Consider the following 27,083-nt stretch of genomic DNA (forward strand, 5'->3'; position numbering starts at 1 on the left):
TGAAAGTACAAGGGGCTCAATTTTAGCAATTTTTAAGGGGGCTCTAATGTTCCTCACCAAACATTTTCAGTCCTGACAGGAATGTCAACTTTGGTGAGCTTTGGGGCACGATAAGAGATAAAGTAGCATCTCGTTACGTGGATAATAAAACTGCCCGTACCTTCAGGCTCTTTCACGGTGACGGGTTCGGTCACACCGGGAGCTCCAGGTCCGGCATCGTTGATGGCGATGACGCGGATGTAATAATCCGCTCCCTCTGTCAGACCGGTCACCGTATAAGTCAGCTCTTTACACCTGAACTCTGTGCTGCGAGTCCACTCCTTCTCTCCGGCCAAAACCTGGGATCAGAAATCCAGAGTTTAACATCCAAGGTCAACGTCACAGGACGTCATCTGCACCTTCAGACGAAGGAGGAGTTACTGAATCAACTTCCTGCACCTTCTCAAGGTGGTATCCCAGGATGTCTCCTCCGCCGTTGTACAGAGGGGGCTTCCAGGCCACGAGGACTGAATCCTTCCCAGTGTCCACGATCCATGGGGTGGGGGGGCCAGGAGGCACTGGGTGGGGGAGGGGCAGAGGTGGATTAATCCTACTGATGTGAATTCAACCAAATAGTGCAAAAGAAAATAAATTAAACCAAAAGCTGCCAAACTCCATTTCAGTATAATTTGGGGAACTCATTTATTTGATGCGTCCAGCATTCTGGATAGCCTTCTAATCAGCCACAGGGGGGCGCTAAAAGTACGAGTTAACGATCAATTTGCTCTTTTCAGTCGGTAGTAATGATGGAAAACAATGAGGCCGAGCCGAATGCTCCTAATAGAAACTACTGCTATGCTTTTGTGTCGTCCTTTAAACTGTTTCTTTTTGTCCCTCCATGGTCCATCAAATATTTCTACATACAATACAATATTGCTACAGTTGATCTAGATTTCCTTAAACTGACATTTTGATAAATGGCAATGAGCGGCCATACGGGGGCGCTAAACGTACAGAACATCCACCAAGAAGTCTGATATGGAAATAAAATCAAATGTTTCACTAACACAACCTATGAAACAAAGATCTCCTGCTTCAGAAACAAATACAGCAGATCTCAGAAGTACAAACAGATGTAACCTATAGAAACAAGTAGTTGGCCCTCCACCGCAGCAGGTGGCGCTATGAGTCAATTTAAAATGTGAACCGGTAGACGGCGGTCTGACCAGCGAGCTGGAACTAAAGCCACATCGACCTCGTCCGGACTGAGAACTTACGGATGGCGTCCATGGCGACGGTGCGGTCGGTGGGCTCGCTGAAGGGCCCGGGCCCGGCCAGGTTCTCTGCACAAACTCTGAAGATGTAGGTGAGTCCCTCCATGAGGCCGCTGACCTTCACATCCAGAGAGTTAAGGAGGACTCGGTTAACTCGGGTCCAGTATTTGCTATTCACCTCCTTCCTTCCTCTCGATCCAGTAGCCCAGGATCGGGCTGCCGTTGTCCTTCGGCTCGTGCCAGGAGATGTGGGCGGAGCTCGCCGTCACCTCGTGGACTCTGGGGGTGTTGGGAGCGTCGGGAGGATCTGAAGGGGGGGGGGGGACGAGATAGGATGAGTGACTTAAGGCTCTTTTAGATTTGTGGAAAAGGGAAAAAGAAAGTGTTCAATGTGTCATTCTCTATACGGCCAAAGTTAAGACAAAAGATTAACATTTGTAAAATCATGTATGTTGGTGGTTACAGCGTAACATGTATTGCATCAGATACCTTTAACTGTCTGAGGTCAAAGGTCATGCATCTGTTTCTTTCCTGTTCTTTACTCACCGAACTGGTTCTTGGCGACCACCGGATCGGACACACACGGCGGCCCGCAGCCAAATTTGTTCTCGGCGGTGACCCTGAAGATGTACTCCTTCCCTTCGATGAGTTTGGTGATGGGGCAGCTGGTGCCCTTTAGCGTGGAGGTGACGGTGATCCAGCCAACCTCCTCATTCTTGTTGTCCTTCTTCTCCAGCATGTAGTTCAGGATCTCGCTGCCTCCGTCGTCCTCAGGAGGCTCCCAGTTACAGACGACCGAGGTGTTCCTGATGTCGTCGAAGGTGAAGTTGATCGGAGCGCCGGGTTTGTCTGCAGAAGAACAGAGTCAATGTTTAATCTCAGGAGGATTAACACATTTGACTCAACGTCAAGTAGATAAATGTCCGTCTTACCGAGGACGTTGACGAAGCAGCAGGCGGTGGCGACACCGTGCGTGTTCTCCACCTGGATGGTGAAGTCGCCGTGGTCGACCCTGACGGCGTCGCGGATCATCAGTGCAGACTGACCCCTCTGGGTCTGATCCAGACCCAGACGCTCACGCATCGGAGTTACAAACTCCTCCTCTGGTTCAGAAACCTGAAGGGAATAAAGGAAGGGATGTATTAACTCTTTAACTCAAATGTTCAGGACTCTCATTGTCCCTCTGAGGACACGAACCTTGGCCCCTGTCTTCTTCTTCTTCTTCTTCTTGACTATTGGGCCAACCTTCTTGGTTGGCTCTTTGGTGATGTCCTCGTTGTTCCTCAGCCAGCTGACTTTGGGATACGGGGAGCCGGAGATGTAGGCGTCGATGCGGATCTCCTCACCCTTCTTAATGCACAGACCGGACTGCACACGAGCGTGGAGGGTAACCTTCGGTTTGTCTGAAAATGGAAGGAGAGTTATGAGATGTAGCTACTTCTTATCTGAAGTTGTAAAGCTAATGTATGTATCAATGAACTGTAGTCTTTCTTACCGACGGGGTCTGCAGCCTTCATGAGCTGTGTGCTGCGGGACGGCTCGCTGACTCCAGCGGCGTTCTCGGCTCGGACCCTGAACTGGTACTCCACTTCCTCTGTCAGGCCTGTCACCATGTAGGAGAAACCGGGGACCAGGCTCGGGGTGACCCTCTCGTAGCGGTCGCCATCTTTCTCCATCTTCTCCACGATGTAACCCTGGATAGGACAGCCGCCGTCGCTGTCCGGAGCCTTCCAGGTGACTTTGATGGACTTGGATGTTGGGTCTTGAGCCTCCACCTGGATGGGGGGGTCGGGTTTCTCTGTGGAGTTGATATCAACAACAGATGGTAAATATCTGAGCTGTTTCTACAGATCTATAATCCCAGAGTATATGCTCAAGTTTCATCTCATTTAATAGGATTATCCTATTGGTTGATTTTAGCCCAGCAGGCTCACTCAACTGACTTGAGGGAAACTTGTAACATCAATAAATGTCTAAAGTTGTGGATAATTTAATCTGATGTCAGGTCTCCAATTGATTAACCATTGACAGAAAAAGTCTACATATGCTAACCTCAGCATACTAACAATGACAAAACTGATCAGCATTCTGAAGTTCTTGAGCCGAAAAACGTACGTTTGACTTCCTCTGTGATGACCGGGTTGCGTAGCTCCAGATTTTCTCCGGCTCCAACCTTGTTGATGGCCTTCACTCTGAAGTAATACTCGCAGTTGACGTAGAGGTCTTTGACGGCGCAGGTCAGGACGTTCACTCCCGATGTGACGGGCATGTAGGTCTTCTTGGAGGCTTCGCGGCGCTCCAGGGTGTAGCTGACGATCGGGGTGCCACCGTCGTCCTCCGGGGCCTCCCAGCTGATCTGGCAGGAGTTCTTGGTGACGTCGCCGGAGGTGATGTCTTTACACTGACTGGGGAGTCCTAGAGGAAAAGCATGAACGTGTCAGAGTCTTCCTCGTCTGTTTCTAGTGAAATTCGTCCAGAGAGGGGGCTAATAGCAGGACTGTGGGCAGGTCATGAAGTCCCCCAGCTCAAGAAATGGTCTAAAATGTTAAACTTAATATAATTCATTGGTGGGAAACTCTGGTTTACAAAAAGATATCATTACTGGACTGCATGTGTTCAACAGAGTATAAGAAAAGTACTGTGTTATATTTCCAGAGAACAGTTACATGAAGCACATCCTACCGATGACTTTGACGTTCACGTTCCCGGTGGCGGTTCCCAGGTTGTTCTCCAGAGTGATGGCGTAGGTGCCGGCGTCGGCACGTGTGCACTTGAGCAGCTCCAGGTGAGCGTTGTTCATCTCCACAGTCATGGAGAGCCGGTCGTCGGCCTTACACTCCACCGTGTCCTTCTGCCAAACCATCTTGGGCGTGGGGATCGCCCTGTAAGGGATGTTCAGGTGCAGCTTCTCGCCTTCAACCACGACCACGTCCTGCGCCTCCAAATTCATGGTTGGAGCACCTTGGAAGCAGAGGACAGGATCAATAAGTGGTAAATGTTTGGATTGGACTTCTTTTGAATCGTTCAATTTAAATTCTGCTGATACTCACAGTCGGGATCCTTGGTGAAGACCTTGTCAGAGATCTCGGAGGGATCGCTAACACCGATAGAGTTGATGGCACGGACCCTGATGACGTACTTCTTCTCTGGTTTGATTCCGTCGTCAATTCTGAAATTGAGCTCTTTGATGGGTCTGTTGTTGACCCTGAGCCACTTCAGCTCCGGACGGGCCTCGGCCACCTCCACATGGTAGCCGGTGATCGGGGAGCCGCCATCTTTGGCCGGAGGCTTCCAGGTGACGTTGATGTGCTCCCTGCTGGCGTCGGGGATGGTCACTGCCAGAGGAGGAGATGGAGCGCCTGGAAAGAGAGGAGGATGAAATGTTTCTGACTGTGGCACAATCATAAATCCTTATAACTGTATCGGCTATGAATATTCAATGGTCTCTTACTGGTTGCATCCTCGATGGTGAAGATCTCGGTGGGTTCGCTCGGATCTCCGACTCCGGCCTCATTCTCGGCTCTGACCTGGAACTGAACCTCGGAGCCTTCGTCTACGTCCGTCACCTTGAACTGAGTCTGTTTGTCCGGAGTCTTGCAGCACTTCAGCCAGCGAGTTCCAAGCTTCTCTTTCTTTTCAATCACGTACCTGAGGAGCAGGTTACTCCGTTAATCGTGTAGAAAAGTGTGGATGGTGACATAGCTGTTGTTTCACGGCCTTTGTGCCCAGAAAACCTCTGATTTCACACTTCACACTTTCAACATCATCTCATGTACATCACCTCATATCAGTCGACACAGTAGTTGTACAGCAGTTTGTAGTCTTACTTGGTTATGGGTCTTCCACCGTTGCTCTTGGGAGCTTCCCATTTCAGCTCCACGTGTCTCTTGGTGACCTCCACTACCGTCAGGGCATAAGGAGGTCCAGGAGTTGCTGCAAAGAACAAGACAAACATTAATACCCAGAACAGACAGTTTGTCTGCAGCTTATTGTCTCTGCATGGTCTTAAAATGAAGATCACAAAGTCTAAGTGTAAAGTCCTGCTCGCATCCCCTACAGCAGGGACAACCAACCTATCAATGTGATCGACTCTCGATCATTTTGGATTTCCAAGTTGATCGCTAAGAGTCTCTCAAAGAGGCCACGCCCTTAATTATGCCTAACTTGAAGCCTTAACAGATTTCAAACAGGTGAGTTGTCATGAACGAGGATATTAGCTAAAAAGACCAAAATGTTGTTTGTAAAAATCTTTCTTTAACATGGAGGTCTAAGGAGATCAACTCTCGTTTAGAGCCTCAAGTGGCCATTTGAGCAACTGCAGTTTCTGACACTTTAGCGTTTGGCGTCATTCCTCAGCACCGTAGGTTACCACTTGATAGGAACCCATGATGCAGATCACTGCTGAGAACTTACTGAAAGTGTCTTTGGCGAGCACGGCGTCCTCCAGCTCACAGAACTCCCCCATCCCCACGGCGTTCTCAGCGGCGACGCGGAACACGTAGAGCGAGCCTTCGTTCAGAGGAGACACGGTGTACTTCAGCTCCTTGACGGTGGTGTCTACGGACTGCCAGGCCTTCCGCCTCACGTCCCTCTTCTCCACCACGTAGTTGGTGATGGGTGAGCCGCCGTCGCTGCTGGGGAGCTGCCACTTCAAGTCGGCGTTGATCTTGGTGATGTTGGCCACCTCCAGCCACTGAGGAGCCGACGGAGCATCTGTTGAACAGAAAAAAAGGTGAATGAAAGAGGGGTTTGTCCGAATGTCTTGAAACCCAAACACGTGCAGCATATTTGAGTCAATAACTCCTGGTCGTACATGTCCTGTGTTGAGGAATCACGGATACAAGGAACAAATGTGATTCACCAGCATTGTTCAACTTTGTGTCTACAGCTAGATTGTCTTGTTGAGTAATAGTTTGGCCAAGGAGTTTTAGGGTATGGCAATATTTAGTATTTAAAAGACTCACTGTGCAGCTCCCCCCCCCCCCCCCCCCCCTCACTGCCCCTCAATTTTGCACTTACAGAGTCTCTCTTTGCAGACCACGGGGTCACTGGGCTCGCTGGGTTCGCTCTCGCCGGCCTTGTTGGCGGCCTTGACCCGGAACGAGTACTCCTGCTTTTCTATCAGGCCCTGCAGCTGGTGCTCGGTCTGAGGAACGTCCTCCGCGATGCGGATCCACTCTTCGCTTCCCGTCTTCTGGAACTCGATGATGTAGCCTTCGATCTTCGCTCCGCCATCGTGCTCCGGCCTGGTCCACGCCAGCAGGGCCGTTGTCTTGCCGACGTCCCTGATGGCAGGTTTACCAGGAGCCCATGGAGGATCTAGAGAAGAGTGCAGTGTTGTTAGAAACGTCCGATTACGCTCACTTCCAGCAGAGCGTAAGCACTGATTGACATGTGACGTACCGATGGGGTCTTTGACGAGGACCGGATCGGTCTCTACGCTCGGTTTTCCAGGTCCAGCAAGATTCTCAGCCAGAACACGGAAGCTGCACTTCTTCTTGGTGGGGAGTCCTTTCACCCTGCAGCCATAAGAAAGCAGGGTGAGAAAAATATTCCACATCTCTCCTTCACATGCAAACGTCTTTCACCTCATTGGCTGTGATTATTTACCTGAAGGTCGTGTCCTTGATGGGCAGTTTGTTGCACCTGATCCACTTGTCGCTCTCCGGATCGAACTTCTCGATCCAGTATCCGACAATTGGACTGCCGCCATCCTCATCTGGCTCGAACCAGGTCAGGGTCACGGCGTCCTTGGCGATGTCGGAGGGAGTGACTCTGGTTGGAGGACCAGGGGGATCTGAGACAGGTCGTTCAGTTTAGTTTCATATTAATTCTCATTATTATCTGCCTAAGATCTGCCTCATTGCCAGTGTTTTGGTTTGTTTAATGTGTCATGTGATGAATGTGATTCATTATTAAATATTCATATTTTACATCACATCTTTAAAAAGGAAACTATTTTGATGGATCGTGAGACATGACTGTAAAACAACTTACCGAAGGAGTACTTTGCAATGACCGGCACATGCTCTGCAGGTGCTCCGATGCCGTACTGGTTCTCAGCACTGATCCTGAAGACGTACTCCTTCAGAGCCGTGAGCTTGCAGGCCTTGAACGTGGTGTGTTTCACCGTGGCCGACAGCTTCACCCATTCCTCTTTGTCCGTCAGCCGACTCTCCACGATGTAGTTGGTGATGGGCGAGCCGCCGTCGTCCCTGGGGGGGTTCCACGCCATGAGGCATGACTCGTTGGTAATCTCGGAGATGTCGAAGGCGGCTGGAGGGCCGGGTTTATCTGAAGAAGAGGAGATGCGACATGAAAAGGACTCAAAATTTACATCCAGGTTGGTAATAATAATAATAATGCATTTTATTTGTAACGCACTTTTCATTTAAAAAAAATCTCAGAGTGCCACAGAGCCAGTACATAGTAAAACATGGTAAAAAGCATAGTTAAAACATAAAAAAACTATAATAAAATAAAAACCAGTGAATGAACAGAAACACAAAAGAAATAACTGACAGTGACTTCGGTCAGAAAGGCTTTCCTGAATAGAAAGGTTTTTAGGCCGGTCTTAAAGAGACAGGGTCTGTGTTGCCCTTAGGTGGTCAGGGATCTGGTCCACAGGCGTGGAGCTGCCGAGCCAAAGGCCCGGTCGCCCATGGTGCGGAGCTTGGTGCTGGGGACCCGGAGGAGCTGCTTGATGATCTGAGGGTGCGGGTGGAGATTTGGGGAGTGATGAGGTCTTGTAGGGAGGGAAGTGCGTGTCCATTTATGCATGTATGTGTGAGTAGTAGGACTTTGTAGTCAATCCGGAATGAGACAGGGAGCCAGTGTAGGGAGGGCAGAATGGGTGTTATGTGCTCATACTTCCAGACTCTCATCAGGATCCTGGCAGCGCAGGTTGGTGACTTTGAGACATTTCTAAAGTTACAAGACCTCAAATCTGAACACATTGAATTTAATCTTGATATGATTGAACAAGTCTATGCAGTCTATATGACTTGTTTAGCTTTTTAACCAGAAAGAAGAAGAATTTGTTTCATTTTCTGACTGGAGATGACATGCTAACACTAGACGAGGCTGCTTAAATCATCCCATAATTCTTTTGAGGAGAAAACAAATGAAATGTGAAAGTTGAGTTGTGTGCTGACTGATGCTAAACCGGATGTTACGGCAAACAATAACAGCTTGTTATAGTTTGGGGTACAGCTTAGGTTTTACAGAACGGGTAATAAAATAGTACCAAGAATGTTGACGTCGATGGTGGCGGTGGCGCGTCCACAGGGGTTGACGGCCTCGATGATGTAGGTGGCGGTGTCCCCTCTCGTGGTGTTGGCTATGGACAGCTTAGAGTGTCCCGGCTGGGTGTCAATGATGATGCGGTCATCTGCCCGGAGGACCAGGTCGGCCTTGGTCCACTTCACCCGGGGATCGGGCTTTCCTTTGACATCGGCCGGAAGCTCGATCTTGGTACCGGCCCTGGCAGTCAGACCGGCCAGCAGCTTCACATCCAGCTGGATCTCTGGAGGCTCTGTTGGAGATGTTTAAAGATCAAAAGGTCAGGGAGAACAAAAGAAAGATCATCCCGTGTAGAAGAGTACACACAATCCTCCAGCTCTTTGATAATCCTGGTTCCTTTACTCTTACTTCTTATTCCATTTGAATTATTTCGTACATATTTGTTAAAGTTAAATCACATTGTTTCCTGCATGGAGCTGATTGAGTGATGAGCAAGTCTAAAGCTGAAGGTCAAAAGTGTTGTCTGCTCCATAAATATCCTTTAAGTTGTAAGAGTGGTGTCTAGAGATCTCTTTCCCATCACATTGCTTCACCAACCCTCGTACTGTACAAGTTTAAGAATGATAAACCAAGGCTGGTTTTTCCCATCCAATGCAATATTATTCCTGTTCCTTCTCCTAAATCAGCATCTAGTGTGAAGGAGCACTAGCTTGCACCACCTCTGGCGTCGACTGCATGGATCTCATCGGTAGCCCTGCAGGGTCGGCCGGCTCCCAGCTTGTTGAAAGCTCTGATTCTGTAGGCGTACCACTGGCCCTCGATCAGGCCGGTCACCTGCAACCTGAGAGCACAGAACATGTTTTACACAAGACTGTTCCCCAAAAGTACAGAACACGACGCAAGTGGACTCAAACTACCAGGTCTTACTTCATCTCAGGGATGGGGTCACCGCAGGGTTCCCACTTGTCGGTACCACGCTGACACTTGTCCACCACGTAGCCTTTGATCAGGGTGCCGCCGTCGTACTTCGGAGGCTCCCAGGACAGGAAGATAGTCTTTCCGCTCTTATCGCGCCACTTGAGGTTCTCAGGAGGATCAGGGACAGCTGGGGACAAAAAAAAAGAAGACGGGAAGTAGATGAGATTCTGGACATTTGTTTAAAACAATGTTTGTACCTGGTGACAACAAAGGAAATCGGTGCCCTTGTTTTTAGCTCTGAAGTTTATAAATGTCAGACTGAAAGACTAAATACTGACTGGCAGGAGAGGAGACGTTGACGGGCTCGTCGATGTACGCCGGCTCTCCGGGTCCACACTTGTTGCAGGCGGTGACACTGAACAGATACTCCTTTCCTTCAACCACATCTGTTATGGTGTGCTCCAGGTCCAGGATGCCGGTTGCCACCTGGAAAAAAATCATCGCAGTCTTGGTGAATTAACACACAAGAGCTACAGTAGACTTATTCTTTGTCTCAACCTAGAATTTGTACCTGCTTCTAGACCTTCAAAACCCCTTTTTTTCTTTTGGTTTATTCATAATGTTTGGTGCTTTTGCAGGAAATGGCTGATTTAAGGCTAACAAGGTACAATCTGCTGAATTACTGCAGTGCTTTATTTGGGACTTCAGAGTTTACAAAGACGCTGCATTCAAAGGCAGCCGTTAAAGTTGGATCTTGTAGAACCTCTGACATCACCACACAGTTGAAACAAGGTGTACCTTGGCCCAGGTCTTGCGAGACACTTCTCTCTTCTCGATCTGGAAGTGGGTAACTGGACTTCCTCCGTCGTGCTCTGGAGCCTCCCACATCATGTGGACGTGATGTCGGTTGACCTCGGCCACCTTGAAGTCCTTAGGAGCACTAGGGCATGCTGGGAGAATAAAGGTAGCAGACAGTAGATTAATAAGTGCTTAAGAAAGTAAAAGCATGTGAAAGTGGACACAAAGGGTTGCTGTTGACTGGAGGCTTTAGCCAGCATGCATTGTGTAAAATGTGGGATTTACCCTGAACCTTAACCATATCAGGGCAATTAAGAGTTTCTACATTTTCTTTGGTGGTCAAAAGTCTTTTTACCATTGTGAAATTTCTACTTTAAATGAAAGAGGAATTGTCGTTACCGATGACGTTGACCTCGATGTCTCCAGTGACCGACGAGACGTCGTTCTCCAGCTGCAGGGTGTAGGTGCCTTTGTCTGGGCGGACGCTCGGCGTCACAATCAGCTCCGTGTACGTGGGCTTCGTCACCATGCAGACACGTTCGTCAGCGGCGGTCAGCTCCTTCTCTCCGAAGGTCCACTTGGCGTTGGGTGTCGGGTATCCGGTGATGGGGACTCTGATGGTGAGAGGCTGAGGGACGATCACCTCCAGGCCGTTCCTGAAGCCACTGAGGTCAAAGGTCGGGTAGACTGCCAGGAGAGAATAATGTTTTTAGCTTTAGCATCATTTAGTTAACTAACAACAACAGTCTGGTGTCCGTTCTACTGTTTGGCTCGTACCGTGAGGGTCGTCGGCGAGAAGCGGCCCGAGTTGCTCGGCTGGATCAGATAAGCCGGCAGCGTTCTCGGCACAGACTCTGTAGAGGTACTTCTGACCTGGTTTCAGACCCGACACCTGAGGAGAACAACAAAACCAATACAAGCAACAGTCAACTGTGATGCACCTACTCACCAAGACCAAAGACCAAGAATCAAAGATTAAATGTAAAATGGACTCTGTACCCGGTGGGCGAGGTCCGGACACAGTCTGGCGTTGCAGCGGAGCCACTTGTCGGTGCCATCATCACATTTCTGAATGACGTATCCGGTGATCGTGCTGCCGCCATTGCTGGTGGGCGTCTCCCAAGTAAGTGTGACCGCCGTCGTGATTTGGTCGCTGAAGTTGAGATTCAAAGGTGGGCTTGGCCTCTCTGCAGTCACAAAAGGTAAAAAACAATCAGATTTGATCGTGACAACAAACAAGCGCTCAAGCTGCTGGTTTCCACTCACCGATTGGATTCATGATCTTGACGGGTTTGGTGGCAGCACTGGGCTTGCCGATGCCGGCCTTGTTCTCGGCCCGGACTCTGAAGATGTACTCCTTGTTCTCCACCACGTCGCTCAGCGTGGCCGAGAGGTCGTTGGCGCCACAGACCACGGCCGCCTCCCACTTCACAGCGGTCCTGTCGCGGAGCTCGATCACGTAGGCGGTGATCTCTGAGCCACCGTCGTACCTGGGAGGCTCCCAGGTGACGGTAGCACCGAACCGGTTCACTCCTCCAACTGCGACGTTCTCCGGAGCATCTGGAACATCTGGTGGTAGAAAACAAACGCATGAAGCATCAGATTGAAGCGAGGAGACGGTTGTACGAGTGTAAGTAGGACATTTTGGCCGTTTCTTACCAAACTTGTTCTTGGCCTGGACGGCGTCCTCTGTGGCGACGACGGGTCCGCTGCCGACTCGGTTTCGAGCGCAGACTCTGAACAGGTACATGGAGTCCTTCTGGAGGCTGCCGACGCAGTACTCTGGAGTATCAGCACGGTCTGTAACCAGCGTCCAGGTCTTACGCTTCACGTCGCGTCTCTCCACCACGTAGGAGACGATCTTGCTTCCGCCGTCGCTCTCTGGCTCCTCCCAGGCCAAACTGACCTCCCCATCAGCGGTGTCGACCACCCTCAGGTTCTTGACGGGTCCGGGGACATCTGAAGAAAACAACACGACATTTAAAAACTGTTCTGACCTCCACAGATATACCTTGGGTACATAATCGAGTAGACATCCAATCAGAGTCACTGGTTTGATCGCCAAGACTCACCGATCACGTCCAGGTTGATGAACGCCTCTCCCTCGCCGTGCTTGTTCTTGATCACCACCTTGTACCGGCCCCGGTCCTCCTTGCTGGGGCTCTTCAGGCGGAACTCGGTTTTGTCCGCGGAGGTGTCGATGTTCTGGACGGGCAGACTGGCGCCCTCGTGGAACCACTCGGCGTCAGCACGAGGGTAGGCGTCGTAAGGCACACTCATGACGAACGGCTTACCGGCATCTGTTACCAGATTCTGGTCGGTGGTTTTGATCTTTGGAACAGCTGCAGAGGAGAAAGAAGAAGTCTTCACAGTTTCTTACCGCAGAGGAACCTCAAAACAACCAGCCTGTAAAGGTCGCTGCATCTGACAAATTATTCTTGTATCTCGGTGTTGACTCACCTGCCAGCTCCAGCTTGGCTCTGGCATCCTTGTCTTTGGCCACGATCCTGTACTCTCCCTGATCCCGAGGTCGGATCTCACAGACCTGCAGTCTGTGGATTTTACCCTCCCTGATCATCTGGTATTTGTCTCCCTGGACGATGATCATGTTGTTCCTCATCCACTTCACCTCCACCCGGTCCTTGTTGAGCTCCACCTCGAACACGATGTCGGAGCCCGGAGGTTCGAACGCATCCTGAGGAGGTCTGACGATCTCCACCGGGGTCTCTGCAGGACGGAGAAAAACATTTGAGGATTCAAAAGAGAAAGATTCACCTCAGTGCAAAAGACGAGGAGGTTTTAAGAGTTTACCTTCAACAAAGAGACGGGCTCTGGTCCTCCTCTCATCCACACCACAGGCGTATTCACATTCATCATCCGGTCTGCACACTTTGACGATCAGTCTGCACGTCTTGCCTTCTTTTTCCATGTGATATCTGCAGAAAACACAAGGGTCAAATGTCACTCAGCAGGTAATCTGCTCACTAATCAGACCCCTACTGCATCTCTTTTAATTCAGAGGTGCAGTTTGAGGTAAAAACCACCATGACGTGCTTCTTTCCGTTGTTTCTTCAGGTTGTCCTGTTATCTAATCCGGGTTCAGGTCTGACAGACTCCTGTGAGACTGTATTAACGTACATATAGTTCTAAACAAGGTGTCACTTGTATCTGCAGGGTTTGAGAAACACTGACGTCTCCAAAGTCTCTCCAACGTAAACACAAAATGATATTTTTTGTTTACCTCGGCCCTTCTCTGACCTCCCGTCCGTTCCTGTACCACTTCACCACGGCCTTCTCTTTGCTCAGTTTGCAGGCGAACTCGGCGTCCTCGAACTCGGTGATGGTCTGGTCCTTGAGCTGCGCCGAGAAGTCCGCCGGCGCCTCGCTGATGATCAGCTCGGCGCCGCACTTGTCGTCCCCGACGACGGCGTTGTACTCGCCCTCGTCCTCCATCGCGCAGTCCTTGACGGTCAGCGTGTGCTTGAGGCCGTCGACTCGGTAGACTACGCGCTTGCTGAGCGTCACCTCCTGGCCGGCCTTCATCCACTTCACCGTCACCTCGGGTCGGTTCACCTTACAGCTGAAGCTGATGGTCTTCTTCTCCTGAGTCTCCACGTCCTCGATGGGATCCAGGAACCTCAACTTCTCCTCTGTGGAGGGTGAGAAAACATGAACAGATCCACTATCAAATCTAATTGCTGTTTTATGTATTGTTGTTCATGTATTCCTTGTATTAGCTGTTGTATTGTCATTCATAGGGACGTGTAGCATCACTATTGCTTATCTGACTTAATGCAGGTCTATAAACCAACATCACACGCTTGACACAATTACAGTTTCTGTGGTTTGTAATGTGTTGATGTTGTTTCCATATTTCATATCTTGTAAAAACATCTTGTCATAATATTTTACGTAGTCATATCTGATGCATATTCATTGTAACATTTTAAGATTCAAAATAATGAGCCCAGTTGGCTTTTTGCCTCTTCCTGCTCTGTGATATTATTTATCTCTGTTATGACACTAAACATCATGAACCCAAACTATGACACCAGAGACCCTGAATGCAGCACGCCCACACTGCACCAATGGAAACCCACTGAATGTGTGCTGCAATGCATTCTGGTCCTTACCTGCCACTCTGGCGCTGGCGGTGCACTTGGCCTGCTCTGCTCTCTGATTGGTCAGGCTGATGGTGTAACAGGCCTCGTCTCCCTTCTGGGCGTCTCTGATCCTCAGGGAGAAGACGTTGTCCCTCTGAGCCATCATGTACTTGCTGCTCTCGAATATCGTCTCCTCGTTCTTCAGCCACTTGGCCTTCGCTCCCTCGGCGTTCGTCTCGCAGTTGAAGACGATCTCACTTCCTTCCTTCACCTCCGTGTCTTTGATCGGCGTGACGATCCTCAGTTTCTCTGGAATGAAGAAACAAACCGGATTTTAAGAAACCGAACCGTCGCTCTGAAATAACCAGAAACCAGAAAGACGAGAGAACGGGTCCTTACCAATCACATACAGATCGGCGGAGGCTTTAACGCCGCCGATGTGGGCGACGTAACCTCCCTCGTCCTTCAGCTCGCAGCTTTTCACAATAAGGGCTCTCCTCTTTCCCTCGCTCACGATGACGTACTTGTCTCCGGCTTCCACCTCCTTGTCCCCTCTGAACCACTTCACCTCGTAGGTCTCCTTGGAGACAGAGCAGGCAAACTCCGCCTTCTCGCCCTCCACCGCCTCCTGGTTCTGAGGACGAGCGATAAACTCGGCTGCCAGCTCTGGAGAGAGAGAGGAAGAGGAGGGAGGAGGAAGGAGTCAAAGTGAATATTGTACTTTTGTTTTGTCATAAACTAAAAGCCCAAACCAAAGGGCTGATCTGAACTGAAACATCATCTCACCACTCTCATACACTCTGTATGCTAAACACGAAGCAGCTTAGCTTAGCATAAAGAAACTTTGCAAAAAGAACACCACGTAAAACCACAACTTGTCATTTGTAAACTTCAGTTTTTGCTCAAATGAAATAAGCTACGAGGCGTTAACCAGTGAGCTTCAGAGGAGCCGGCAGGTGGATGTTGTTACCTTTGGACTGAGCCAGGCTAGCTGTATTAGCTAGCGTTATGCTAAGCTAAGCATTGAGACAACTCCTCACCGTTGAGTTTGAGCGTGGCGGTCGTCTTGGCGCTGGGACTCAGCCTGCAGGTGTACTCTCCTGCGTCCTCCATCCTCAGATCCTGGATGATCAGGATCCTCTTGCGTCCGTCGAGGATCTGCTCGTAGCGTCCTCCCTCCGGCAGCTCCTCGTCTCCTCGGAACCACGTGACCTCTGCGCCGGCCTTTGACACCTCGCAGATCATCTTGACGCTGTCGGTCTCGGTTCCCTCCACGTTGGACAGGTTCTTGGTGAACCGGGCCGCCTCCTCTGTGACCAGATGGAAACGGGTTAAATCTGCCCTGAGCCCTGACTCTCAGGCTTTAACCTTTAACTCATGTTTATAACCTGAAATAAATGAAGCTTCATGTCAAACACTTCTCTCCCCATTCATATTTATGTTTCTGCACATTTTATTCTTGTTTCTGTATATTTGTTTTGATATTTTATGAGAAAGCTCAAATCAAGTTATATTGAATTGAATCAATATTAATAAAATGGTGACCAAGTTCTGAGACGGTTATAAACTATTTGAATATTAATTAGTACCAGCGATTGATTTCTTTCTATTAATTTAGTTACACATCAGATTATTTCTAAGAAATTACAGGAAAATATAAAAGTGTTTTCCGAAAGTCTGGCAGTGTGAGGTTCTGTTCTGCTCTCCTCAAACACACCAGACCAGAGCTGCTGCTTCCATCAGCTGAACACTCTGATGAATGAAAGAGTCTCCCAAGAACACGATCAGAGCAGCAGAGCAGCATGTGTTGACCTCTGAAGTCTCTGGTCTCTCTGAATCTCTGTATAGGATTATGTTTATCGAGAGTGGGAGGTTCCTCACCGATGACCGTGAGCATGCCGGAGGTCTTGGAGGTCCTGGCGTCACACTCGTACTCGGCCTCGTCGTCGAACGCGGTCTTGTGGACGATGAGGATCCTCTGGATCCCCTTAGCCAGGATCTCGTACTTCTTTCCTTTCCTGATCTCGTTGCCGTCTTTGAACCAGCGAACCTGAACCACAGAAATATCACGTTTCATCGTCTGCGCCTTGTTAAAAGTCAAGCGGCGGCAGCAGAGGAAGCCGGATGCCGATTGGTCGGCTGGTTCTCACCTTGGCCGACTCGCAGGACACTTCACATTCAAACTTAGCGGATTCTTTCTCTTTGACCTCGACGTCCTGAAGAGGCTTCATGAACTCCACATGAGGCGCTGAGGACACATCAACAGGATTCATCATTGTTCTCCACTTTACTTGAAATAAATCTCTTTATTGTTCTTGTTGACATTAAAGTACGGAAGCTCAAGAGCGCCAAAGACCCTCTTAGATGTACGGAGGCTCAAAGATTTTTTTCATCTTTTTTTGATCATTAAAATAAACTTGATTCTCTGACTTGGTTTCTGATTCGTCTCCTTTAAGATAAACTGTGACTTTTGAGATCTGAACCAGAACTGAAGGTTCTGTGGAGGTTCTGGTTCTTACGTGTGACCTCCAGGAAGCAGGAGGTTTTGAAGTCTTTGGCGTCACATGTGTACATCTTGGCGTCGTCCGGCGAGCAGTCGTGGATCACCATCGCTCTCTTGCGTCCGTCGGCGATCATCTCGTACTTCTTGGTCTTTCTGATTTCCTGTCCGTCTCTGAACCAGCGGACCTCTGCGTTCTCTCTGGAAACTTCACACTCCAGCGTGGCGGTCGCTTCCTCCTCCACCGTCTGGTCCTCCAGAGGCTTGGAAAACTCCACCGCCGGCTCTGAAGCATCACAACACAAGAACACATTAGAAATAAACCAAGAGACTCACCGCGCCGCGTCGGCCCCGCCCACCTCGGCCCCGCCCGCCTCGGCCCGGCCGCTTCGGCCCCGCCCGCTTCGGCCCCGCCCACCTCGGCCCCGCCCGCCTCGGCCCGCCCGCTTCGGCCCCGCCCGCTTCGGCCCCGCCCGCCTCGGCCCCGCCCGCCCCGCCCGCGCTGCGTTCGAGCGCCTCACCTCTGACGATGAGCTGAGCCTGAGTCTGGAAGTCGGTGGAGGTCAGTTTGACTTCTCCGGCCTCCGACAGCGTGACCTCTCTGACCGTCAGAGTGTGAACCTTTCCTGCCACACGAGTCTTCACCTGTAAACATGAATATTGACTTTAATATTCAGATTGATCGGCTTATTGATCGCCTCGTATTTACATTACTGATTAATATGTCCACTGACGTCTTCACTTTACACTGAAAGAAAAACCAGTTCTGTTTGATAAATATCTTAAATAATGAATCAATAATCAATAAATGATTGACTACTTCTTCAAATGAATCACTAGTAATTACAGGTATTTATAAGTATTTACACTTTTCATTCTCATTGCTCATGAATTCTTGTTTTAATGTTGAAACATTTAATGTTTTTATTTAAAGGATTTAAATATAAAGAATCAACTTTCAACTGTTAAAAACATAAAGTCTCTCATCACTTGTCAGGTGGTTTAGCTGCAGGCTGATGCTAACATGCTAACATGCTAACTGTGGGTCCTTCTCCATAGAAGGAGCTGGACGTCTGTTTGTGTTCAAGACAACAGAAACCTATTTTTAACTGCAGCTACAACGCTGTAAAAAATACGTTAACACATTACAGTTCATCAAAGTTTCTCTTTCTGTTTCATTAAATAACTAAATATCACAAACGACATATGAATCTGCAGAAGAATCTATAAGATGAGAAGAAAACAAACTAATATATATTAGTTGTAGACATATTCATCCGTATATTAGTTTTTATACACACATATATACAGTATATATATGTGTTCTTTTTACATTTGTTACAGTGTGTAAACTGGATTTTCAGTAAACCTTTATATGAAGATACTTGTGTGTGTTTGGTTGTGAATAGTGTTTGCGTGTGAAGTATTTCGATATGGTCTGAACCGGTTCCTGTAGAAGCTGGACTCACCCGGTCACTGGCCTCCATCCTCTGCCCCCCCAGGAACCAGACCACCGCGATGCCTTCGTACGACAGCTCGCACTCGAAGGTCGCCGTCTCTCCGGCCGTCACCGTGACGTCCTTCAGAGGATGCAGCAGCCCGATGGAGCGAGCTGGAGGAGAAGAAGAAGAGGTGAACGGACCAGCATGCATCGGGTCTGAGAGTGGAGCTCCTCTAATCAGAGAGCAGCTTCTCACTTCAGATGAAGTCCACAGCGTCTAAAATGAACTCAGCAGCTGATTGGCTGAAGACTGAGAGAGACACTCAACACTGAAAGAGGTTTGATGGAACTGTGAAGTTAAAGACGAGATATGAAACTTTGAATTCATTAAGCGCCTTTCTGACTCCTATTAAAAATGGATTAAAGTTTTTTATTCATCTTCCAACATTTGAATAATAAAAATCTTTTGAACAAACTGAAATACATTTGTATTGACTCCAGAAGAAACTGAATGTATACGTCTGCATTAAATATCATTTTCTATCTCATAATCTGAGCTCACAGATCTGTCCGAGCTCGACACTTCACCAGAAATGAAATGGAAACTGTCTTTGAAGTATTTTTCTGAGCGAGGATCCGCTGTCTTAAAGGACGTCTGAGGTGTTCCTGTATTTCTCAGTATTCAGAGCTCTGAAGATGAGGCGATCAGCTCCGACGTCTGAAGCCTGATTGAACAGACGAAGGACTCACCTTTCACTCGCAGCTGAGCGGTGGATTTAGCGTTGGCTGCTGAGAAGTCGACTCCTCCGGCCATGTCTATGCGGACGTTATAGAGGATCAGCATGTGTTTGGTTCCTTCCTCCTTAATCTCAACATCCTGAAAGACAATAGTTCTGCATTAAAAGACTCGTCCAACAGAAGTATCTGATCCACGTGGTGCTAGTCAGAAACATACGGTACGTCTCATGTACATGAAGCCAGACTCACAGGACACTGAAGCAGAGCTTCTCCCTTCAGCTTCCAGTTCCCGTGGACGTCCGCTTCTGAAATCTCCGTCTCAAACTTGGCTGTTTCTTTCTCTGTGACCTCGACGCTGTACAACGGACGGATCACCTTGATGTCGCGCTCTGCAGGAAGAAGACCAGAAGACAAGAAACTCAGTAAGAGACAGAACTCTTCACCTCCATGTAGAAACCAACGACTCACCAGTCACGTCCCAAATAATCTCTGCTGCTCTGATCCTGTTGTTGAAGTCTCAGATGAACACCAAAACTCTGTCGTGTTGGGTTCGTAACGTTATCCGGAGTCTGTATTTACTTAAACGTCACACGCTAGCTGAATTAATCCGGTTAACGACAAGCAAACAACTTTTAAAATGCTTTTTTTCTGAGTAGTTTGGTTCGATCGATGCTAGCCGATGCTAACATCGTAGCTGCTCCATCAACACTCACAATAACCTGATCTAGGCTTAAAAAACGACATTGACCTTATTGTTTATTTCCATGGTTTCAGACGGTTGAAACACCTCAAGTCACACAATGCAGATTTGTTTCTATTTGTGTCTTTTCTTTGAGTTTGTACCAATGCAGAACAATGTGCTTTGTGTTTGTCTGAACATGTAACATGTGAAGAAGGGAGCATCTCTTACTTATCTAAGATCACGGTGGTTCTTTTTCAAACTCTGTTCGGTGTTTCACTCTGGGAATCGCCTCGGCGTGACCAACTATGGAAGCTCCAATGACACCACGTCTGTCAGTGACAGACAGGTCGACTGTGGGAGGGCCCCGCCCCTATTATCATTCTTCTTCTCGCTAGTGTGTACGACTGGCGGCAAGACTGCCGGAAGGAGCTCAAGTGCATTTATTAAATTGTACGTTTTTAATTTTAAATCTTACAAAGGGAATTTTTATAATTCATGTTTTTATTTTGTGAAAAATCCCACTTTTTAAATTAATATTACATTTTTTTTAAATATTTAATATTATTACACCATCAGACCGCCATTACACTTTTCCTCTCGCGCACCCCCTAGAGGCAGCTAAATGCGTTTTTACGCGGATGTACTCTTAGTAAACCACGTGTAAAATATTAATTTTTAATAAATATTTATTTAATTGTTGTCAAATTTGACCGTGTACCAGGTACTATGACTTCCTGCTGTGTTTTCGTTGTGTTTTCAAGCTCCTCAGTCCCAGCCATAGATAACTGCTGCATCTGTTGGCCAAAAGAAATCCAGGCGGAAATAAAAACCTTCTGTTTCAGTGTGTTGTAAACTCTATAGCTCAATGCCAGCAGCACTTACAGTGATTCTGACTGGTTGTGGAGACACTTCAGAGTGTTATCTTTCAATGACGACTAAAACCATACATGTACTCCCAATGGTTCAATAAGAGCTGTCAGTTTACTTTGGGTACGCATTGGATAGGCGTTTTAGGCAAATTTTACAGGAGTGATAAGAGGTTTTTAAGGCAGACGCTGGAAGTAAATCAGAGGCTGTGAAACACTGGATGTCACATTACTTCATATTCATGATCAAGTATCAGGAACTCTTGAGTGATATCTCTAAGTTTGACAGCCAAGAATCTTGCTGTTATTTTGATCCTTGGATTTACAAAGAATGATATTTAGACATTTGAGGCTGTGAAAAGCGTGACAATGTACCTTCAATGTTAAGGTTGGCTGTAGTTTTATCTGAACCACAGTCGCAGGAGTACTCTCCGATGTTGGCCTTCTCTGCCTTCCTGACCGTCAGGATGCGCTTCTTGCCGTCGGTGCTGATGGCGATGTTCTTGGAGGGAGTGATCTCCTTCCCGTCCTTCAGCCATTTGATGTCGGCGATGGATTTGCTCAGTTCACAGACCAGCTTCACCTCATCCTTCTCCACGGCAGTGTAGTTCTGCAGCTTGGTGGTGAAATACAGATCTCCCTCTGCAGAAAAAACAAGAACGTTTTCATGTTAAAAACCAGGAGGAAACCATCTGTAAATAAATCTGGTTGTTGACAAATTCTCTGAAGGGTTTTTCTGTTCTGTTCTTATCAAACATCCAATCTTTAGCATCAAAACTTAAACACTTCAGGTTCCTTCAAGAGCAGGGACTCATCTGGACTAAAGTGTGTAACCCAATACCTCGAGCTTTCTTACACGCCAAATCAGTTTGTAAAATAACTGAACATTGTGGACACAAGCTGAACAGGTTTTTGAGTTTCTGAAAAGCGACACTGACCGATCACGGTGAGCATGGCGGTCAGGGTCTTGTCCATGGCCTCCACTTTGATCATGGACGTGTCGTCGATGGTGACCTCCTTGAAGGCCAGCATGTGGACCTTTCCGTGATCGGACATGTGGACCACCTTGCTGGGGTGCAGACGGACGTCGTTTTTGTACCAGACCACCGGGATCTTGTCGTGAGAGAGTTCCACGCTGAACTCGGCCGTTTCGCGCTCCTTCACGGTCACGTCCTTAATGGGTTTGGCAAACTCCAGGCGAATACCTAAAATTAAGGGTTCATAATTATTTTCATAGTTTCTATTCATGAGGCATGAAGATGGACCAACAACAGGCCTGTGTTTCTCAGTAAATGTAGTGTATTAGAGTACAAACCACACATTTAGTTAAAACCCCCAAATTCCTGCTAAAAGCCTAAAAACATATTCATTACATTACATTACAGTCATTTAGCACAGTGATTCTCAACTGGTGGGTCGCGGACCCGTTTTCAGTGGGTCGCGGGCCTTTGCCTGACAAAAAAAATAAAAAAAGTTGTGATTTTATTTTGAAGGGCATTTTTTATGCAGCGGAATTATTATACGGGACTTGTTCAGCCGTGCAGGAAAAACACCGACCAATGCGTTGTGAATCACATCACGTGATGAAGCTCAGCCAATCAAATATGAGTATTCTGACAAGTTTCCTGACTCAGTGAGATGTTCACACACCGTGACACACGGGGAGAGACGAGGACACAGAGAGCAGAGCAGGACTGTTCAAGTGTGAAAGTCAAATCATAGGACGATCTCCAAAAGAGAGAAATGTCCAGAGAGACCAGAGTCATTCGACTCTGACTGGACAGACTCATAGAGGTGAATTCTTCAAACATTAATTTCTCTTTTTGGAAGATGAGAAAAATATAATATCGTGGCTTTTTCACTTCACCCTGAATGGACTGAATTTAAAGCTGCAGCGTAATTCAGTGAAAATAAGTTTTCTAAATTGAATTTCATTACGTAATTTATTTTATAATCCAGCTGTTATTTTACTTGAAATGAGAAGAACATGTATTCATGTATTTCTATGTATTAATTATCCATCCAGTTAACATTTAAAAATGAGAATAATATTTGTTAAAATATAATTGATGTGTACTTTCTTCATTTGATTTGACAGTTGTTGACTACACAGAGACGTTACTACTACTAGACGTCTTGAATATAGATATACCCAAATTATATATATTATAATTTGTGTCGTGGGTCCCGGCTTGTCATTAAGTGGTGATGGTGGGTCCCGCAGCCAGACCAGTTGAGAACCACTGATTTAGCAGACGCTTTTATCCAAAGCGACTTACAATTCAGAGTCCATCACATTTCTACACCGTAGGCACAACTACGGGAGCAGTTTTGGGGTTAAGTGTCTTGCTCAAGGACACATCGACATGCGACTAGCAGAGCCGGAGATTGAAAGACGGCCCTGCTATCCACTGAGCCACAGTCGCCCCAAACTTCAAACTTGTACATTTGGGTAAAAACACAAAAATTCGGATACAAACCCAATCATTTGGGAAAATAAAACAAAGACAGGGAGAGTTTTTAATATCATCATGAATGAACGAGACAAAACCTCACGTTGAGAGAATTTAAAATGTTCCTTAAGAGCTGTTGATGAAAACCACTTACCTTGTATGACGAGTTTGCCCGTTGTCCTCTTGTCCTCAGCTTCAAACATGTACTTTGCTTCGTCGTCGTAGGCGGCCAATCGGATCAACAGAACGAACATGTTTCCTTCCTGGATCATCTCGTACTTGTCGTCGCTCTGCAGCTCCTGGGAACCCTTCAGCCAGCGGAAAGTCTTCGGAGCTCTCGACAGCTCCAGCTCGAACCTCGCTTCGTCCTTCTCGTACACCTGAACGTCACTCAGCGACGTCAGGAAGTTCAGAGGAAGTTCTGAAGGGAAAAAACAACCAGGGGACGTTTTTACTTTGATTCAATACTCAGGTCAAGTCATAATCAGTCAAATAAATACTCAAATACAGGGGGAGAGGGCACTGTCCTGTAGATACTGTCCGTAATTACTGTGCCCGAAAAAGACAAAAACATCTTCTAACAAAACACAAAATCTGAAGCATATGAATGAAGTCTTATGAATAAAATATGTTTGAAGTATAAATCAGAGCTGTTTAGACTCAGTCTGAACTTGTGAAGCTTGTTGGGGTCCGAACACAGACTGAGAGAAAGTAAAGATGGCCGCTGAGGTTTCATGTTATTTGAGCTGCAAATTGGTTCATTTCATCATGAAAAGGGTGATTTTTTTAATAGATAGAACAAATCCCACGTCCTCCTAAACAATGAGCTGCTTAAAAGTCTTTGAAGTGAGACTGAGAGAAGATGAAGTAATGTTGGTTCACCTTTGACCTTCAGGTTAGCGGAACACTTGGCGTTGGCGGCGGTGTACGCCACCTCGCCGGTCATGGAGACCTTACAGTTGTACAGGATCAGTGTGTGTTTGCCGCCCTCCTCGACGAGGTCAACATCCTGTCAAAAGAACAAACAGCTGTTAATAACTTGGGAGAAGCTCACGCGTGGACATCATGACCGTGTAGCCGTTGGAGCTGCTCACAGAAGAAGGACTGAGGACTTCTCCGTTCAGCTTCCACTGGCCGTGGACGTCTTCCTCAGAGATCTCCACCTCGAAGCGAGCTGTCTCTCCGTCAAACAGCTCCATGCCATAAATCGGCCGGACGACCTTGATGTCCCGAGCTGGTGGAGAGAAAAGCAACGAAAAAGAAGACTTTAGATATAAAGTCGTGCGTCTCACCTCCAACTTCAGACAGAATTCGAAAAAGCGTTTCACCCCGTCTACCTTCGATGTTGATGTTGGCCGACGTCTTGTCTGTTCCACAGTCACATACGTATTTCCCTTTGTCGCTCTCTTCCACTTTCTTCAGGACCAGAGACCTGCGAGTTCCCTCCGACTTCATGACCACCATTTTGGAGGCGACGATCTCCTTCTCGCTGCGATACCAAAGGACAGGCACGTCTTTGCTGAGCTCGCAGTCCAGACTCACCTCGTCCTTCTCGGTGGCCGTGTAGTCCTGCAGCTTCACCACGAAGACGGCGTCGCCCTCTGGAACAAGAACCAGGACCCAGAGTCAGTTCGTCTGTCGGTTAACGTGTCTTTGCACACCAAGAAGAGGTTAAAGAAAGAGTTCTTTCAAGAGTTATATGCAGCAGATATTTGGAGGAAATGGAAACTTGGCTTTCTACAGGACTGATGTGTTTCAAGAACTAGAAGAAGAAACTATGGAAATGAAAGCCAAGCCAGTCAAACTGCTTCCTTCTTTTATTAGAATAGTTCATTCATTCCAGATATGAACTGTCTTTTTACAAGCTTGTAAAGGAATCAACAATGGAATCAATACAAGATGTTTGTTGCTGTAGTAGAAGAGAGGAGGAGGAGCGTTGTTACCTATGACAGTCAGCTTTGCCGTGGAGTAAATCCCTTTGGCCTCTGCCTTTACCTGGCAGGTATCGTCGAGAGTCAACATCCTCATTTCTAGAGTGTGTTTCTTTCCTTCCACGTGTGTGAGCACCGTTCGGCTCACGTGGAGTTTCACCTCGTTTCGGTACCACACCACCGGCACGTTGTCATGCGTCAGCTCGAGTTCAAACCGAACCGCTTCACCTTCTTTCACTGTTTGGTCCTGAAGCTGCTGCACAAATTTGAGCCTCATGCCTGAAATAAAGGAGGTCGGTGCACACAAACGGGGGTTCGTTGCCGTCAGACACTTTAAAGACACAAAACATGAAAAGACAGCGAACATGAAGTGTTTCTGTCGGCCTCTTACCTTCCACCGCCAGCTGAGCGGACGATTTGAGGCCCAAAGCCTCGATGGTGTACTGAGCCTCGTCGTCAAACTCACAGCTGTTTACGATCAGCATGTGTTTCATTCCATCATCGATTATTTCATATTTAGGGCTCGGGGTGACGATCTCCGCCTCCCTGAACCACATGACCTTTGACACCTCCTTGGTGACGGTGCATTCAAACTTGGCCTGTTTCTTTTCAGGCACAGAAACGTCCTTCAGCGGGACAACAAAGCCCATTTCGATCTCTGCGAGGTGCGAATAATTCTGCAGTTATTCACAACAGCAGAAACACAGCCGTCCCTTTTCTTACCGTACTCCCTCTGAAAGTCCTTCATTTTCCTGAGACCGACAGACGCAGCAGACAAAAGTACAAACAAAGTGTTATTCGTGACAGATTCTTACCTTTGACAGTGAGCATGGCGCTGGTGACGGCGTTCAGGGCCTGATAGGAGACTTCCCCGGCCTGATCCAGCTGGACGTGTTTCAACGTCAGGAAACGTTTCCTGCCTTCAGCTTTAATGTCGCAGCTCTGAGGAACAAAGAACAAAGAAATACTTGAGTTTCAGGACAAAAAACAAAGGATGTTCTTTGAGGTAAGTGAACGTTTCTGTCAGACCAGGTCCCTGTGAGATCTTACCGGAGACCTCATCAACACCTGTCCCCTCAGTTTCCATTCGCCGACTACATCGTCCTCAGATATTTCAGTGTCAAAGTTGGCCTCCTCCTTCTCGACCACCTCCACGCTGGAGAGAGGCTTCAGGATCTCAGCTTCACGCTCTGAAAAACCAGAAAGAGTCCGTCAACAGGAAACCCTCAACAGATGAAGAGAGACCCTTTGTAGGCCACATGGTTTCTCTAATGAGGATCTCCACCAACCTCCAAGTGTGAGTTTGGCTGTGTATCTGCGATCCTCCACCTCGATGGTGTACTCTGCGACGTCGTCGGGCTGACAGTTGTTGACGGTGAGTGTCATGTCCCGTCCGTCTTTGTGGACGTCCACCTTGTCAGAAGGAGTGAGCTCGTTGTCTCCTTTGAACCACTTCCAGTTGGGAGTGTCCTTGAACAGCTCACATTTGAACGTGGCCTTGGCCTTCGGTTTCACATGCTGGTCCCTCAGAGGCTTCACCAGCCAGTCTTTGATGATTTCTAAAGGACGGAGAGGTCAGTAAAGTGTTACAGGTCGCCTGGTTACAGAGGTTGAAAGGAGTAACGGTGGTCACATTTTAAAACCACGTCTGAATTAGACAGAAAAACATACAACAGTTAAATCAACGTTTTAAATCTGGAATCTTTTGAACTCTCAGATCCTTTATTTCGTTAACCGGAGAATCGAGCTCCACAGATTTAAAAAAAAGGTATTTTAGCTTTAAGACAAATCCATCCTCAAGGCTCATCTAAGAGTATGTTTAACTAAACGTAATAAACATGATCTGAGCGTTTAGGTACACGTTAATCGTGCAAATTTCGTGTTTTCTGAAGTATTTCCTAAATATTCGCCCTTGACAGCCAAGTACTCCTTCCAGAAAGGAAGAGGGGCTTATCGCCATAGATACGACATCAACCATGACAGAAAGAACCACTATTACTTCCTTGAACCTGTTGTAGAAGTTCCAGATACTCTGGAATATGAGACTCAACACGTGTTAACGTTAGCTAGCTGACATGTTAACATGAACTAGCTTGTTTTTCCTGACACCATCGTTGTAAAAAATGTAACCGGATAACATTATCTACTGAATCTTTGT

The 27,083-nt window shown here is 47.6% G+C and overlaps 1 protein-coding gene across 1 annotated transcript in view; it reads right to left on the reverse strand.

Moving 5' to 3' along the window:
• Positions 1-27,083, reverse strand: part of ttn.1 (titin, tandem duplicate 1) — a 176,111-nt gene that overhangs the window by 78,368 nt on the left and 70,660 nt on the right. The window contains 53 exon segments of the mRNA XM_079277074.1: positions 161-338; positions 439-557; positions 1,257-1,440; positions 1,442-1,560; positions 1,800-2,102; positions 2,186-2,369; positions 2,451-2,656; positions 2,749-3,051; positions 3,369-3,668; positions 3,936-4,214; positions 4,304-4,612; positions 4,705-4,901; positions 5,081-5,186; positions 5,667-5,966; positions 6,273-6,572; positions 6,657-6,772; positions 6,864-7,050; positions 7,251-7,547; positions 8,500-8,787; positions 9,215-9,336; positions 9,423-9,600; positions 9,752-9,899; positions 10,212-10,363; positions 10,611-10,898; positions 10,989-11,103; positions 11,211-11,398; positions 11,478-11,780; positions 11,871-12,170; positions 12,284-12,553; positions 12,672-12,938; positions 13,023-13,147; positions 13,453-13,861; positions 14,345-14,623; positions 14,714-14,980; positions 15,355-15,624; positions 16,196-16,364; positions 16,465-16,562; positions 16,834-17,100; positions 17,336-17,459; positions 18,284-18,426; positions 19,006-19,132; positions 19,243-19,382; positions 20,917-21,183; positions 21,480-21,746; positions 23,149-23,415; positions 23,877-24,003; positions 24,089-24,228; positions 24,332-24,595; positions 24,938-25,204; positions 25,317-25,583; positions 25,741-25,867; positions 25,976-26,115; positions 26,215-26,484. Of these exon segments, the coding sequence (XP_079133200.1) occupies positions 161-338; positions 439-557; positions 1,257-1,440; positions 1,442-1,560; positions 1,800-2,102; positions 2,186-2,369; positions 2,451-2,656; positions 2,749-3,051; positions 3,369-3,668; positions 3,936-4,214; positions 4,304-4,612; positions 4,705-4,901; positions 5,081-5,186; positions 5,667-5,966; positions 6,273-6,572; positions 6,657-6,772; positions 6,864-7,050; positions 7,251-7,547; positions 8,500-8,787; positions 9,215-9,336; positions 9,423-9,600; positions 9,752-9,899; positions 10,212-10,363; positions 10,611-10,898; positions 10,989-11,103; positions 11,211-11,398; positions 11,478-11,780; positions 11,871-12,170; positions 12,284-12,553; positions 12,672-12,938; positions 13,023-13,147; positions 13,453-13,861; positions 14,345-14,623; positions 14,714-14,980; positions 15,355-15,624; positions 16,196-16,364; positions 16,465-16,562; positions 16,834-17,100; positions 17,336-17,459; positions 18,284-18,426; positions 19,006-19,132; positions 19,243-19,382; positions 20,917-21,183; positions 21,480-21,746; positions 23,149-23,415; positions 23,877-24,003; positions 24,089-24,228; positions 24,332-24,595; positions 24,938-25,204; positions 25,317-25,583; positions 25,741-25,867; positions 25,976-26,115; positions 26,215-26,484 (11,427 nt within the window).

The sequence above is a fragment of the Melanostigma gelatinosum genome, assembly GCF_949748355.1.
Source record: "Melanostigma gelatinosum genome assembly, chromosome: 10".
Lineage (NCBI taxonomy): Eukaryota > Metazoa > Chordata > Actinopteri > Perciformes > Zoarcidae > Melanostigma > Melanostigma gelatinosum.